At 39.8% G+C, this 16,883-nt stretch overlaps 1 protein-coding gene across 1 annotated transcript in view; it reads right to left on the reverse strand.

The window, feature by feature from the left end:
• Positions 1-16,883, reverse strand: part of elp6 (elongator acetyltransferase complex subunit 6) — a 43,153-nt gene that overhangs the window by 5,185 nt on the left and 21,085 nt on the right. The window contains exons 3-5 of the mRNA XM_072570037.1: positions 14,381-14,451; positions 11,233-11,354; positions 4,408-4,600 (exon numbers count right to left, since the gene is read on the reverse strand). Of these exons, the coding sequence (XP_072426138.1) occupies positions 4,408-4,600; positions 11,233-11,354; positions 14,381-14,451 (386 nt within the window). The remainder of the gene's footprint in view (positions 1-4,407; positions 4,601-11,232; positions 11,355-14,380; positions 14,452-16,883) is intronic.

Consider the following 16,883-nt stretch of genomic DNA (forward strand, 5'->3'; position numbering starts at 1 on the left):
ATTCTAGCCTCCTTGGAGAAATATATTTTAAATATCATTTTAATTATCTGCATTAAGAGATTTACTGGGAATGTGTGCACTTTGAAGAGCTTAGTCAGATGCATATCAACTTCATTCATTTATTTAATTTTCTTAGTTGCATTTGCTATTTTAAATTGCAAGTCTGCATTGTGTAGGCAATCACAAGATAACAATCCAAATGCTGGATATCAATGACTATCTTGTCACAACAGAGGTCAGAGGAGTTTGTCCCTCTCCAGTCCCACGACTTGACTGGTCACAACATATGGCAAAAATGAGGACTGCAGATGCTGGAGATCAGAGTCAAGATTAGAGTGGTGCTGGAAAAGCACAGCAGGTCAGGCAGCATCTGAGGAGCAGGAAAAATCCTGATGAAGGGCTTTTGCTTGAAACAGCAGCCTGACCTGCTGTGCTTTTCCAGCACCACTCTAATCTGGTCACAACATACATTTAAGTGATTTACCCAGTTACCAAGGGATCAGTTGCATCCCTTCACCTCTTTTAAATTCAGAATAAAAAAGATCAACCTGATCTTTTTTCTAAAATTAAAACAAAATGAATTTGTTACAAAATAAGAAAAAGGAAAGTTGGTTAAGCAAATGCATTTTGCAACGTGAAATTAAGCCAGCCAATAAACACACCAAATACAGAAAAATAAATGCTCTTGCAGAGATTTACTTTAAAAACATATATTGTGGTCAATAATTGTTGGTTTTCAAGGATAAAAAGCTAAAGCATAACTATGTTACAATTATGTTGTGACGCATGTGGCTTGCATTACAGAACATAAGCAAATGTCTCTGGATCCTTTGCAGACAGTTCAGTCAGGAACTGTCAAAAACATTCCATATGGAAGTCTTTCAGGCTAAAAGAAAGATCAGAATTTCAGTTCTCACACTGAACTCAACAAGGGTTTCTTGGAAAGACAGAGACTGGGTAGGACAGCTCATTTCTATCAGCAGGCTATGAACCAAATGAAATCTAAACAATCCCCACATAAGAATAATTTCCAGACATAGTCATAAACCTAGTAAGGTATTTGCAGTAAATAGTTCCAAGTAATTAGCTAAAGCCATGAAACTTAAGGTTTTCTTTTTTAAGGCCCCATGGTCCTTTTCACGACTAAAATAAAGTCCAGATTCACAAATTTAAATGGACAACTGTCCATAGTAATTTAACATGAATCCTCAAAAACAAAATTAAGCATCTTAATAAGGATTTGCTTTTCTTCAACTGGATTTGATTTTGAACATCAGATTTTAAATTTGTCAACAGCATTTGCAATACATCTAGAACTCGCCGTTTTCAATTAGAAGTAAACCATTAGTCTAACCAACCCTTCAGTTTAGAAGATCATGACCCAACTCTCCTATTGTCATTTGGTAGAGCAGAACTTGAGTGTACTGCTGAAAGGCATATTTTATGAAGATGTTGCCATGGATAATGCACAAGTTACTGATGACTTACAGTTAAATGTTAAGCTCTGTTCAAATTTTAAACCAGTTAAATTGACTGCTCAAAGCAATGCCATGAGATACAGAGAATGGCTGACACTATTCTGTCGAGTTGAACCAGGCAGTGTATGTATAGGTGCTTCCTGTCTTCAAAGAACAGAGCTCTACATATTAATATACTTAATTGCCAGCATGTGCAAGGGTACCACACTGCAAGGCTAACCCCAAATTGCACGTCAGCATAATTCTTGTCTCACTAGATTATTTATCAATTGTTATCAAATGTTGGATGATGTGTTGAGACTTAAGCCCAAGTCAGTTAGGTACACTTGGTATCTTCTGTGTTATAAACAACTGATGGGTTATTTTGTTTCATGATCCACAAATCTTAACATATGGGCTACATATCTAGCAGGACAATAGCACTTAAATTCATCTACCACACTATTCAGTTAATAGCTGGGGAGAACACCTCTTTGGTTTGATGGAAGCATCCTGGTGAACACCACTTATATTGATACAGCACCATAGCAGTGTGAATCAGCAAGCTTAGTGGGTCATTCAAATCTTAGCAGATATACTGAAAAAGTCTAGGAACTTCTCAGGACCAAAAGAGAGAGCCTTCACCTTGTTCTTGAGTGTGATATATACAGCAAAAAAAAAATCTGATTAAGTAATCTTTATCATGCAAAATGACTTCTATGTGCCTGATTTCAGTATTAAGCTTGAAAAGTCAACAAATGGCTCAGGCCTTATTTACATGTTTACCAATAAGCTGATATTGAGTCAAGTCGTAGGTATTCCAAACCTTTACAGAGCAATAACAGTTGGTTTGAAGTAGATAACAGCAAAAATAAAAATAAACATGCTGGCTAATTTCTTAAAAAGGGTATCAAGAGGATGTTCCTTTGTTCCATTTCAAAGGTGAATTTGTGCAAAGGGTGAAACTCATTGAGACATCAGGAAATCCTTGCACGCAATTGCTGATTCAAAAATAACAAACCAATCATCTCATGATCGAGGGCTGGGGTTAGGATGCTAGGCTCTGAACAGGCAGAGAAAAATGGGAATAAAGAACCTGTGCAGGATTAGTTTTCAACAGCATCATGGTCAACAGACATGGTGAACCAAAGAGCCTGTTCCTGTGCTGTACTATTCTACTTGGAGATATTCCATTAAAGACATTTCTCAGGGAACCCAACAGATGTGTTTGCGAGAGTTGGACTAATGGAAATCTCATTCATCATCATTTGGGCATGCATGGCATCATTAAAACTAAACTCAACTATGTGAGTTGCTGAGTCCATACATTATCATGACAATGATGTGTTGCAAATGTCTATGGCTTCCTAAAGTGATACACCAGTGAATGGACTAGCAATACCAAACGTGCACATGGGACTGTATTGCTATTGATATGCAAGTGCTGTATAGCCTTGGTAAACATGAAGAAATTATTCACTGCATAAGTGGAAAACTTGCTCAAAACTGGCTGCATCAATTTGCAGAACTATTTAGTCAATTCACATAATGTAGAACTAACAACATACATGAGACAAGGTGTAAAGGGACACTGCATTTCCTTATGTCTCAATGAGTTTTATCCTGTGCTCAAATTCACCTTTGTTATTGGAAAACCCATATATACTTAGAGGCAGTGAGACATGAAGACAAACCTGATCATATATACCACCACCAGAACATTGCTGTTATACAAGTCCAGCAACTTGTGGACAGAGTATTTATACATACTGCATCTGTTGCAACTCAAAAAAGTAGGTCATAGCCATTCTCCGGTACATGGGTGCTTTCATTACCCTGAAAAATCAGAGGCAACCAGCCTAGCTTAAAGTTTAAAAACCTTGACAGTTAAAAGCTGGTCGTCATTAACTGGTACATTTTCCATGCTTCTACCAGCCAGAATCCACTTGCCAATGATCGGCATCGACTGTAAACTTTATTTTTCCTTTACTTTTCTAATGCTTGCAAATTATTCTGGTGAATTGAAGACAAAATGCTACAACAAAGTATGTCTTTCTTCACCAATACTAATATACCTCAACTACAGACAACACCTTGCCCAGTTCTTTTTGAACTGCATTTTTCATTTCAATATCCTAATAGTTGTCTATTCTGTACATTTTGTCATATTGTATAGAGATGATTTAGTTCAATATTCCAGCGTTTCATTCCCATCATTTAAATTAACCACAGAATTTAGGAAGTTGAAATAATGAAACAAAAACATTTGTAGGACTACAAGGAAAGAGCAAGAAAATAGTTTGATATTCCATCCCCCTAGGAAAAAACAATTACTGCAGATGCTGGAAATCAGATTCTGGATTAGAGTGGTGCTGGAAAAGCACAGTAGTTCAGGCAGCATCCTGCTCCTTGGATGCTGCCTGACCTGCTGTGCTTTTCCAGCACCACTCTAATCCAGAATTCCATCCCCCCTCCTTTCCAAATGAGTGTACACAGATAGATAGAAAAAGTCTTCTTTCAAGCTCTAAGCAATTCTACATTCTATTTCTCAAATAGACAACCCATCTGTAAATGTATATAAGCATACTACTATAAAATCAATATGTCTAAACCAAAAAAAAATTGATGGCCTTTGGTATCATTCTTAAGCAGTCCAAAGATCTCACTTTGAAATTATGCTAAGTAGTGTTACGATTTCCTGAGAACTGGCAGTATTAACTTTGTCACCAATGTTTGATATCAAGAAGGCAGTGCTAAACTCTTGGGATGACACCCAGATTCCAACAGCGAATAGATACAAACAGGGCTAATGCAATTTTAGAAATAGTTCTTGTTTAACTAATTCTCTAGACTTCTGAAGTTCAGAAGTAATGCTCAAAAGAACATGATTGTATTCAATGATGATCAGTATGAGACTTGGTTAGGGGTTAGATGGTGGAAAAAAGCTTACCATAAATTTTGAGCATATTGTAGCTCTGCAGTAATGCATGAAATTCAAGATATTTACAGCACTCACTCCCAGGCTGAGCAAGACACTGAGGTCATCTATTATCAGTACTGGAAATTTCCAAGTACTTTCGCTGGTTTCCGATAGTGATACACGAACAAATTCATACAAGCAATTAAGACTTGTATCAGGTGAGCTGCAAGACAAAATTTTCAATTAAATGGATATCTGAAACTTCATCCTGCAATCATGAGTAGATTTTTAATTATCTGGTCAGCATTTATTCCTCAACCAAGCATGAGGCACAACTTATCTGGCAATAGCATTAGGAAGGCAATGACCTAGTGGTATTATCACCAGATTATTAATTCAGCAACTCCAATAACATTCTGGGGATCCTGGTTCGAATCCTAGAATTTGAATTCAATAAATACTTGGAATTAAGTCTTATGATGAGGAGGAAACCATTTCCAATTATTGGGAAACTCAATCTGGTTCACTAATGTCCTTCACAAAAGGAAATTTGTCATCATTACCTGGTCTAGCATTAAAGTGACTTCAGATCCGCAGAGATATGGTTGACTTTCATCTGACCTCTGAAATGGCACAGCAAGCAACTCAATTGTGAGTCACGATAACTTTCAAAAGATATAACAGACGGAGCAAGGTGATCCAACAACAAATGGATCAGATCTAAGCTCTGCAGACCTGCAACATTCGGTCATGAATGGTGGAAGTCAACTAACCTCAATACGGAAGAGGTTCCACAAATATTCTCATCTTTAATCAATGAGAAAACTGAGCAGAAGATAAAGCTGAAACATTCACAACAACCTTCAGCCAGATGTGCTCAGTAGGTGATCCATCTCTGCTTCCCCCAGTATCACAGATGCCAGTCTTTAGTCAATTCAATTCACTCCACTAAGATATCAATAGAGAGTTGGAGGTAGTAGACACTGTAAAGGCTATAGGCCATGACTTTGTTCTAGCAATAGTACTGAGGAATTGTACTCTAGAACCTGCTGCACTCCAGTCAAGCAATTCCAGTGCAGTTATAACACTGACCTTCTTATAATGTGGAAAATTGCCTAAATGTCCTATATACAAAAAGGACGACAAATCCAAACCAACAAATTACTGCAACCACCAATAACCATTAGTCTACTCGCAATCATCAGGAAAATGGCAAAAGGAGTCAAGAAACGTCTGCTCATCAATAATTTTCTAATTGGTGCTCAGTTTGGGTTCCACCAGGGTCAATCAGCTTGTGATCTCATCACCTTGGTTCAAACATGGACAAATGAGGTGAATTCCAGAGGGGAGGGGAGAGTGATTGCCATTTACATCAAGAAACAAAACTGGAAGCAATGTGAATCAGGAGGAAAAAAAACAAGGTTGGTTGGAGTTATATCTGGCACACACAAAAGGGTGATAGTGGTCGTTGGACGTCCATCATCTCAGCTCCAGAACTTCTCTGCAGGAGTTCCTCAGCATAGTGTCCTCGACTCAACCATCTTCAGCTGCTTCAGCAATGGCTTCTCCATCATGAATTCTGAAATGGGAATAGTCGCTGTTGATTGCACAATGTTCAGCACCATTCGCAACTCCACAGATACTGAAGCAGTCTAGGTTCAAATACAAAGACACCTGGTCAATGTCCAGGTTTGGGCTGAAAAGTGGCAAACAAATGCTTGGTAATAACCACCCTCAATAAAAGACTGGCAATCTAACCACTGTCCCTTGACATTAAATAGCATTACCATCATCAAATCCCCCACTATGAACATCGCCAGGGTTACCAGTGACCAGAAACTGATTAAACTCACCCTTTAAATACAACGGTAGAAAAGCAGGCCAGAGGCTAAGACTACTGCAGGGAGCAACACCTCTTGAGAGTACAGGTCAGAATGTGACAGAATACTCCCCATTTGCCTGGATGAGTGCAGCTCCAGCAATATTCAATGAGCTTGATATCATCACATCCATAAACATTAAGTCACTCCACCACCGGGTAGCAGTGAGAACTATCTACAAGATTCACTCTGCAAATTTGCCAAAGATCCTTAGGCAGCATCTTCCAAACCCACAAATACTTCAACAGGCAGCAGATATTTGAGAATATCACAACGTAGAGTGTTTATCTTTTAAGCCACTCACCATTTTGATTTGGATATATACTGTTGTCCCTTCACTGTTTCTGGGTCAAAATCCTGGAATTCCCAATGGCACTTTGGCCTACTTATAGCATATGGACTGCAGCAGTTCAAGGAGTCAGCAGACTACCACCAACCTCTCCAGGACAATTAGGAATGGACAATAAATGCTGGCCCTGCCAATAATGCCCACATTTGAGTGAACTTAAAAAAATTTGGGGACCAAATTTGGATTGCAGGATTTAAGAATATTCCCTATACAATTACAGTAAATCCTCTACTTTTATATTGCATTTCCCTTGTAAGAAACCACTAGATCTATTTGCATTTTGTAGTTATACAGCATAGAAACAGATCCTTCAGTCCAACTTATCCCTTACCAACCTAGATTCCCAAACTAAACTAGCCGCACTTACCTAGCCCTCCAAAACATTTCTTATTCATGTACCTGTCAAAATTGCTTTTAAAGGTTAACTGTACCTACATTTACCACTTCCTCTGGTAGTTCATTCTACATACAAACCAGTCATGTGTAAAAATAGTTACTCCTCCGGTCTCTTCAATATTTCTTCTCTCACTTTAAAAATATGCCCTCTAGTTTTGAACTCTAGTTGTATGTTTGCATCCAGCTTTTTTGATTCATTTACCATTAGACACAGATCACCCTGTACCACCATGTTCTGCAATCTCTCCCATTTACATAGTATCCTGTTTTTTAATTCTCTCAAACAGACAAGTTCACATTTACCCTCCCTTCCAACCAAAGAACAGTGATCGTGCTTCAAAAATACATAAGGCTGTCAAATGTTGTGAAATATCCTGAGATTATGAGAGAGTTGACCATAAACGCAAGTTCATTGTTATGAAGAAATAGGAAAACAGATTGTAAAATCACATATGTGTTTTTACTGCCTTGCGCATATTCTTCACACCATTGTGCCACAGCAGATACATTTTAACTATTACGTCAGTCTCTAAGTCCCATCTGTAAGCATCACTCTTTCAAGGGCATTCACTACATTGTCAGTAGGGCAAGGCTGTTGCACATACTTGAACATTGACCACTGCTCTCCACAGCAATGTTTCAAAAAACCAGATAACAACTTTCACACAGCTGCTAAATCAAGGCCAATAATGCTGTCACAGATAAAGGAACAAGCATTTCAGTTGCAAGTTTATCTATTGTGGAGCTGCGAACATGGAAGGGTTAGGAAAAAAATATAGTGGAAAAGGGAAAGAAGTGAATCCTAACACATCCTTTGCCTCCTGAGGTGAGAGTCTACAATTAGTACACATCATTTGAGAGCTCGCTAACTAAACTGGCCAATGCATACATAAACTGTCCCTCCTATCAGAAGAATGCTGTGAAATTTGAACAGGTTCAACAAAGATTTACAAGGGTGTTGCCAGTGCTGGAAGATTTGAGCTAAAGGGAGAGGCTGAATATGCTGGGGCTGTTTTCCCTGGAGCATCAGAGACTGAGGGGTGACCTTATAGAGGTTTATAAAATCATGAGGAGCATGGATAAGATAAATAGACAGAGCTTAGAGGGATATAGGCCAAGTGCTGGCAAATGGTTTTAGATTAGGTTCGGATATCTGATCAACATGGATGAGTTGGACCAAAGGGTTTGTTTCCGTGCTGTACATCAATGACTTGAAGTGTGTCCACAGCACAACTCAATCTCATCATCTCTTGTCATCACAGAGTTGTAATTTTAAAAGCTATATAGTCGACAAGATCAGGAATGATGCATCTTCACCTTACGTTACAGAAGATGGAGAAATGGTGCTTATTACTGGAAAGAATGCTTTGTTCATCTCCCAACTCACATCTTTCCCAAAGAAGAGTGCAGCTTTCCTCAGAGTAGTAGGGGTGTGGAATGCACTGCCTGCAACAGTAGTTAACTTGGCAACTTTAAGGGCATTTAAATGGTCATTGAATAGACATATGGACGAGAATGGAATAGTGTAGGTTAGATGGGCTTCAGATTGGTTTCACAGGTTGGCGCAACATCGAGAGCCGAAGGGCCTTACTGTGCTGTAACATTTTATGTTCTAACTGGAATTTCTTCAAGTTGCTCTGCAAGCCTATATCCTGAAACTGAGTTACTAGATCTTGTCTAGATGTAAATTTGAGAGTTAGCCTATGTTTGGCATTGATCTATCTAAAAATTAGGTTTTACTCCATGTGTAATTATGAGAATTTTATTTTGACCCTGCCTTAGAGTTTGCTTTTAGGTTAGGTGCAGCTTCAGAAAACAAGGTATCATAGCTACCAATTACTGGAAAGATAAAGGACATTGAACGTCAATTTTCAAATCTGGAACCTGCATTACTACTGATAAAAGATGAAGGGGAACTTCACAACCTTTAAATATGTGGATGAGCATGTGAAATGTCATAACATTCAAGTCTATGAGTCAAGTGTGGGAAAGTGGGATTAATGTCCATGGATTGTCCCCTCTAAATGAGCTATATGGCGCTCTCTCCAATTTTGAAACTGAGAACTACAGACTTTCAACTTAACTTTGATTTTTATTTATCACCACAGTAGCATCACCCTCTTTTATTAATTCAGCTATTTATCAAGCAATCACCATTGGGACAAAGCCAACACACTTAAGACCAGATACCATTACCTACAGGTTTCAGTGCGAATCACAGGTACCTGCTCCAGCAAATCACTCAGCTGTGTCAGACTTAGAACAGTCAAAACATCAGATTACCATTTGCCAGAATAAATAAAATAATTCAGGTCTGATTTATAATTTCTCTTGCTAGAAATTGAAATCAACGATCAGATAGCTTCTTTCAATTATCTATGCAACACCACACAAGTCTGTTGAAACACATTATTAACTATCCCCATCCTGCACAAGTGTCTAGCTGCAGTCTGAATATTCTTCATTCTACTTCTGCTTCCAATACTCACCAATGAAGAAACTCCCGCCATTGAAATATATCTATTGAATTTACAAATCATTAATGTTGCTATCTTCTGGGTACAATAACATCATTACATTGTCACTGATGTAGTGATGCAGAAACTGGAATGCCCAATTCAGGGATAAAGAGAGTTTAAATCCCATAGTAGCAATATGAACATTTAAATTCAGAAACACAAAGCATAAACAGCTGATATCTGGTCAAGGGTAAAGTCACTACAGTCCCAGAAAACTATAGGGCTACTCTCAGAGGGACAGCTAGTGCTGAGTTTAACGTAAAGGTTAGCACACCTCAGGCAAAGGGCAAGACTACAAAGGCAGGAACTTCATGGTAACCTCAGTTGATATCTGTAGGCAGTTAAAAATATTAAATAAAGATACTGGGCAGAAATCACATCACGGCCACACCCATATGTTGTTTCAATTCACTCACAGGCTGGAAAGGCCAAAAAGGTGATGCAGCTGAGGCAATCTACAGGAAACATCCAACACATGCCCAGAGTCACCACTCACAGAGCCTGGTGCCTCATTCAGCACGGTACATGCCTAGCCCCACTTCATAGCTCATCACAACTGACCAAATTCTTGGAGATAACTCGTGGCCCGCAGCAAAGAATCCAACTTGCCATCTTCCCTTACCCATAACGTTCTACAGAACACTAGATAGAAACTCCATACATTGCACTGGTTCAAGGCAACTCACTACCAGCTTTTAAAAAGCAGTAAATGGGCAATCATGAAAATGAATAAAATACATTTTTATTTAATTTTAATAGTTTCTCAGATCTTGAGAATTAGTTGCATTTATTTAAAGAAAATTGTCCCTTGGTAACGGGATCAAGGATTACAGGGTGAAGGCAGGAGAATGGGATTTAGAAACATATCAATCATGATCCAATGGCGGAGAAGTCTCAATGGGCCAAATGGCCTCGATTTTGCTCCCATATCTTATGGTCTAACTAAGAATTCAGACTGACAGCCAGCCATTCAGATCTTTATGTACTTTGAGCACAAGCATTCTTTTTTTAAAATTCACTCTTCAGATGATAACACTGCTACCAATGATGACATTTCAGGTAGCCTGGTGGCTCAGTGGTTAGCACTGCTGCCTCACAGCACCAGGAACCTGGGTTTGATTCCACCCTCAGGTGACTGTGTGGAGTTTGCATATTTTTCCTGTTTCTGCATGGGTTTCCTCCAGGTATTCCAGTTTCCTCCCAGTCTAAAGGTGCAGGTTAGGTGGATTGGCAAGGCTAAATTACCCATAGTGCCCCTAATTTGCAGGATATGTGGATTAGTCATGGGAAATGCAAGGCTACAGGGGATAGGGTGGATCTAGGTAGATGATCTTCATAAGGTCAGTGTGGAGTTGATGGGCCAAACAGTCTGCTTCCACACTGTAGGGATTCTACGATTTCCTGTTTCTCTCTAGCTGCTTTTCAGGGAATGACATGGTTTTGCTGTAAATTACTGTGCAAGGTCCAATTTAGAGGGCATTTAAAATCAACCAAGTCAGCAAGGGATTTCAGTTTGTTTAGATGAAATTGGATAATGAGAAAAGGTTTCCTTTCTTGATTATTATTTACCAGCTGCATTGAAGGTTTGTAGAAATGAAAGCCAGAAGAAATGGAGTACTGGTCCAGTTTTGACAACAACCTGAAACAGAACATAGGTTGCCTCATTTCTAACATTACTCAGGTCCCTTACAGGTACCTGAAGGTACTGTACCTGAGAAACTCAAAAGGGGACCTACTGTCCTGTTGCTCCGTAAGTAAGGAGTCAAGAGAAGACCGGAGCCCTTCTAGAAACACCAGTTGCCCTTTCTCTCTGGCTGCAGATAGCTGAACACCCTGTAATACAACACACAATTAATTACAGGTAATTCAAGGCAGACAACTTTGGGCACAGTTCAACTAGAACATAGAACATAGAACATAGAACAATACAGCACAGAACAGGCCCTTCGGCCCACGATGTTGTGCCGAACTTCTAACCTAGATTAAGCACCCATCCATGTACCTATCCAAATGCCGCTTAAAGGTCGCCAATGATTCTGACTCTACCACTCCCACAGGCAGCGCATTCCATGCCCCCACCACTCTCTGGGTAAAGAACCCACCCCTGACATCTCCCCTATACCTTCCACCCTTCACCTGAAATTTATGTCCCCTTGTAACACTCTGTTGTACCCGGGGAAAAAGTTTCTGACTGTCTACTCTATCTATTCCTCTGATCATCTTATAAACCTCTATCAAGTCACCCCTCATCCTTCGCCGTTCCAACGAGAAAAGGCCGAGAACTCTCAACCTATCCTCGTACGACCTACTCTCCATTCCAGGCAACATCCTGGTAAATCTTCTCTGCACCCTCTCCAAAGCTTCCACATCTTTCCTAAAGTGAGGCGACCAGAACTGCACACAGTACTCCAACTGTGGCCTAACCAAAGTCCTGTACAGCTGCAACATCACTTCACGACTCTTGAATTCAATCCCTCTGCTAATGAACGATAATACTCCATAGGCCTTCTTCCAAACTCTATCCACCTGAGTGGCAACCTTCAAAGATCTATGTACATAGACCCCAAGATCCCTCTGTTCCTCCACCTGACTAAGAACCCTACCATTAACCCTGTATTCCGCATTCTTATTTGTTCTTCCAAAATGGACAACCTCACACTTGGCAGGGTTGAACTCCATCTGCCACTCCTCAGCCCAGCTCTGCATCATATCTAAGTCCCTCTGCAGCCGACAACAGCCCTCCTCACTGTCCACAACTCCACCTATCTTCGTATCATCTGCAAATTTACTGACCCACCCTTCGACTCCCTCATCTAAGTCATTAATAAAAATTACAAACAGCAGAGGACCCAGAACTGATCCCTGCGGAACTCCACTTGTAACTGGGCTCCAGGCTGAATATTTACCATCTACCACCCCTCTCTGCCTTCGACCGGTTAGCCAGTTTTCTATCCAATTGGCCAAATTTCCCTCTATCCCATGCCTCCTGACTTTCCGCATAAGCCTACCATGGGGAACCTTATCAAATGCCTTACTAAAATCCATGTACACGACATCCACTGCTCTACCCTCATCCACATGCTTGGTCACCTCCTCGAAGAATTCAATAAGACTTGTAAGGCAAGACCTACCCTTCACAAATCCGTGCTGGCTGTCCCTAATCAAGCAGTGTCTTTCCAGATACTCGTAAATCCTATCCCTCAGTACCCTTTCCATTACTTTGCCTACCACAGAAGTAAGACTAACTGGCCTGTAATTCCCGGGGTTATCCCTATTCCCTTTTTTGAACAGGGGCACAACATTCGCTACTCTCCAGTCCCCTGGTACCACCTCCGTTGCCAGTGAAATCTCTTTTGTGTCCACACTACACCAACAACATATCTGTAGACACTTAGAATGAAATACCCCAAAACATTTTAGAGAAGCTTTACATGAAAAAAATAAAGTATGACACCAAGCTGTCAAAACAGTTGTGAGGTCAGATGACCAAAAGCTTGGTCCAACGTAGGCTTTACAGAGTGCCTCAAGGGTGAAGTGGTGGTGAGGATAAGGGACAAAATTTCACAGCTTAGAGCTGTGATGCAATCAACTAACAGTGAAGCAATTAAAGTCCAAGATGGTCAAAAGACCAGAATTTGATAAGTACTGATGTCTTGGAGGGTTTGGAGTTGTCAGAGCAATTTGATCAGTTGATCTAAATGTCCGAATTCCATAAACTCCTTGTACATGTTATTGAAACGTGAAATCAGAGAACACCAATCAAGTGCTGGATAGTTATTGTGATTTATATCAACTTTAATATAATTTATTTTAGTGTTTGGATTTTGAAATAGTGGCACGTAGGCTATGACCTGAGTATGAGGGTGGTTAATAATTAACTTGACAGTATTTCTGAGATCATTTTGTTTAAACCAGCATAAAAGATGGAGCCCTGGAATGATCATAGAAAGTAGTTTGCTTGAGGTTAGTTTTACAAGCAGACAGAGTAAACATTGAGGAGCATTGGCATTTCAGTTTAGAAGGATTTGGAATTTTCTCTTTACTTAGGGAAAACTCCCACATCTTAGAAAGATTTTGCATTCAATTCATTGACCGGCTGGTTGAAGATAGATGTATGAGAAAGAAGCTATTTCAGGCAATGGGATACCTCACAGCAAGTATTTTAGTTTGAAAGTTTCAGACCGGAATATTTGATTATTCACAGCTAAGAAAATCTTAACATACAGATGAGAGTGTACCTCGGAAGAAGCTATCAAACGTTTAAGAGCAGGAATTTGAAAGAAACAGTTAAGTCAAACTAATAGAGGTGTTAGAGAAATAAATTAATTCTCCCAGTATTTGGGTTATGTAAAGTGATTACGTTGAGACAGATGAAATTGTACTTTTACTGCATTTTAAAATTTTCCAAATTGTGTTATGAGTAAACACCTGGTTTTATTTAATTTTATTTATTTTTGCAAAATAAACTTTTACTTGATTGTTAAACTCAAACCTGCAGCATTGTATGCTTGTATTTCACCAAGGTGAAACAGCACTTTGTTAACTAAAAACAAAACAAAATGATTCATCAAGCCAGATTTCAGTCGGACTTGGCTTATATCAGTTGGGACTATAATAGCGTTAATAGTGACTCATCATGGAAAGGGGGACAGATGACCGAAGCAACCATATTTCAGAATCAATGACATGAACCTTTTTAGCCTCAAGGTAATGCTAAATTGACAGGTGGGAACATAGAATAGTGTACAATATTGGAAATGTATAGAACCTGAAGTGACACAGCCACAGTTTAAACAAAACACACTACACATACTGCAAAGTGATTTTGAACAGCAAGCCCAGCTATCTGCCATACTTACTAGCTTTTGGGCAACAAGACTATAATGATTGAAAGACTGGACCAGGCCAAGAAAGCAAACCTTGCAGCCTCCTGTGAAAATAAAACAAACATTAGGCCAAGTACTTCCAAACAAGCTACATACATAAATTTTTGTTTACTTTGTATTTTTAAAAGTGCTCTCTCAGGAACGGTTGTCTCCAGAAATCCTCAGCTTCTGATTTGATTCCAATAATTCCCCAAAAACATAACCCGAATGAACTTACACCATACCAGTCAGAATTTCAACTGGTCATATTTTAGATATAAAAGTTACACAAAATACCTGAACACTCCTGTTAATGCACAGGGAACGAACAGGTGGAGACGAAAGAATAGTAGTGCCACAAATGTGTAGTGATATCAGTAAATTTGTAAAGAAATGTAATCATTATTTAAAATGGTCAGTCTTATAAAATGGCTCCCAGAGGTGACATGATGACACTTATGGATTCATCTGGTGTTGGAACCAAATTGACCCCATCAAGAAATGACCAAAGAGCTTTTGAAAGGCAATAAACAATTCTACAGTTAAACAGACAGACTCTCTTCAGGTTGGCTGTGCTATAAGTGAAAATAACATTTCACCAAAAGAAACCTGACAGAATGAAAGCCATCATGGGCAGCACAGCAGTTAGCACTGCTGCCTCACAGCGCCAGAGACCCGAGTTCAATTCCCGCTTTAGGCAACTGCCTGTGTGGAGTTTGCCCATTCTCCCAGTGTCTGCATGGGTTTCCTCCGGGTGCTCGGATTTCCTTCCACAGTCCAAAAATGTGCAGGTTAGGTGAATTGGCCAAAGACCTAAATTGCCCGTAGTGTTAGGTGTCGGGATAAATGTAAGGGAATGGGTCTGGGTGGGTTGCTCTTCGGAGGGTTGGTGTGGACTTGTTGGGCCAAAGGGCCTGTTTCCACACTGTAAGTAATCCAATTTAATCTAATCTAATCTAAACTAATGGTTGGCACAATTAAAAAGTAAAAAAAAAATGGATCTGTATCCTAGATCAAGTTAATCCAAGACCTACTATGGAAGCGCAATGCAACAATTTATCATAGCAGCCATTTGTGAGCTTTGAATTATGCAATAGTCTGGCTGTAATCTATGACTGTGCAGAGATTTCAGGAGGATGAACAGAGCACTAACATGATGACACAGGAAGGGATCCAGGGCTGTTGAACTGAACACGATCACTAATTGCTAAAACCTGAAGGTTGCTGAAAGAAAGGGACAAAGGAGGCGTTGTCATTCATTCACTCCCTGGAGTTTTGCTTACTCCATCTCCAATAACTCAGAAGTCCACACACCTGTTGAATCTGCAACCCCTTCACTTCAGAGGGGGGACTTCAAAGTGAGGAAAGAGATCAATCTGAGACTGGTACAGTTGAGAACAGAAGCGAGTCAAACAGTCGGGGCAGGCAGGGACAAGCTCAGACTAATTAATTAAACTGCATTTATTTCAACGCAAGGGGCCTAACAGGGAAGGGAGATGAACCTAGGGCACAATTAGGAACATGGGACTGGGATATCATAGCAATTACAGAATGATGGCTCAGGGATGGCAGCTTAATGTTCCATGATACAAATGCGAGAGGGAGGACAGAAAGGGAGGCAAGAGAGGAGGGGGAATGGCGTTTTTTGATAAGGGATAGCATTTTGGGAGGATATTCCCAAAAATACATATAGAGAAGTTATTTGAGTGGAACTGAGAAATAAGAATGGGATAATCACCTTGGGATTGTATTATAGACCACCTAATAGTCAGAGGGAAATTGAGAAACAAGTTTGTAAGGAGATCTCAGTTATCTGTAAGAATAATAGGGTGATTATGGTAGGGGAATTTAACTTTCCAAACATAGACTGGGACAGCCATAGTGTTAAGGGTTTAGATGGAGAGGAATTTATTAAATGTGTACAAGAAAAATTTCTGACTCAGTATGCGGATGTACCTACTAGAGAAGGTGCAAAACTTGACCTACTCTTGGGAAATAAGGCAGGGCACCTAGGTGACTGAGGTGTCAATGGAGGAGCACTTTGGGGCTTGCAACCACAATTCTATTAGATTTAAAATAGCGATGGGAAAGGATAGACCAGATCTAAAAGCTGAAGTTCTAAACTGGAGAAAGGCCAATTTTGACTGTATTAGGCAAGAACTTTCAAAAGCTGATTGGGGGCAGATGTTTACAGGTAAAAGGGACAGTTGGAAAATGGGAAGCCTTCAGAAATGAGATAACGAGAATCCAGAGAAAGTATATTCCTATTAGGGTAAAAGGAAAGGCTGGTAGGAATAGGGAATGTTGGATGATTAAAGAAATTGAGGATTTGGTTCAGAAAAAGAAGGAAGCGTGTGTCAGGTCTAGACAGGATAGATCGAGTGAATCCTTAGAAGAGTATAAAGGCAGTAGGAGTATACTTAAGAGGGAAATCAGGAAGGCAAAAAGGGGACATGAGATAGCTTTGGCAAATAGAAGTAAGGAGAATCCAAAGGGT

Source organism: Chiloscyllium punctatum, chromosome 5 (assembly GCF_047496795.1).
Source record: "Chiloscyllium punctatum isolate Juve2018m chromosome 5, sChiPun1.3, whole genome shotgun sequence".
Lineage (NCBI taxonomy): Eukaryota > Metazoa > Chordata > Chondrichthyes > Orectolobiformes > Hemiscylliidae > Chiloscyllium > Chiloscyllium punctatum.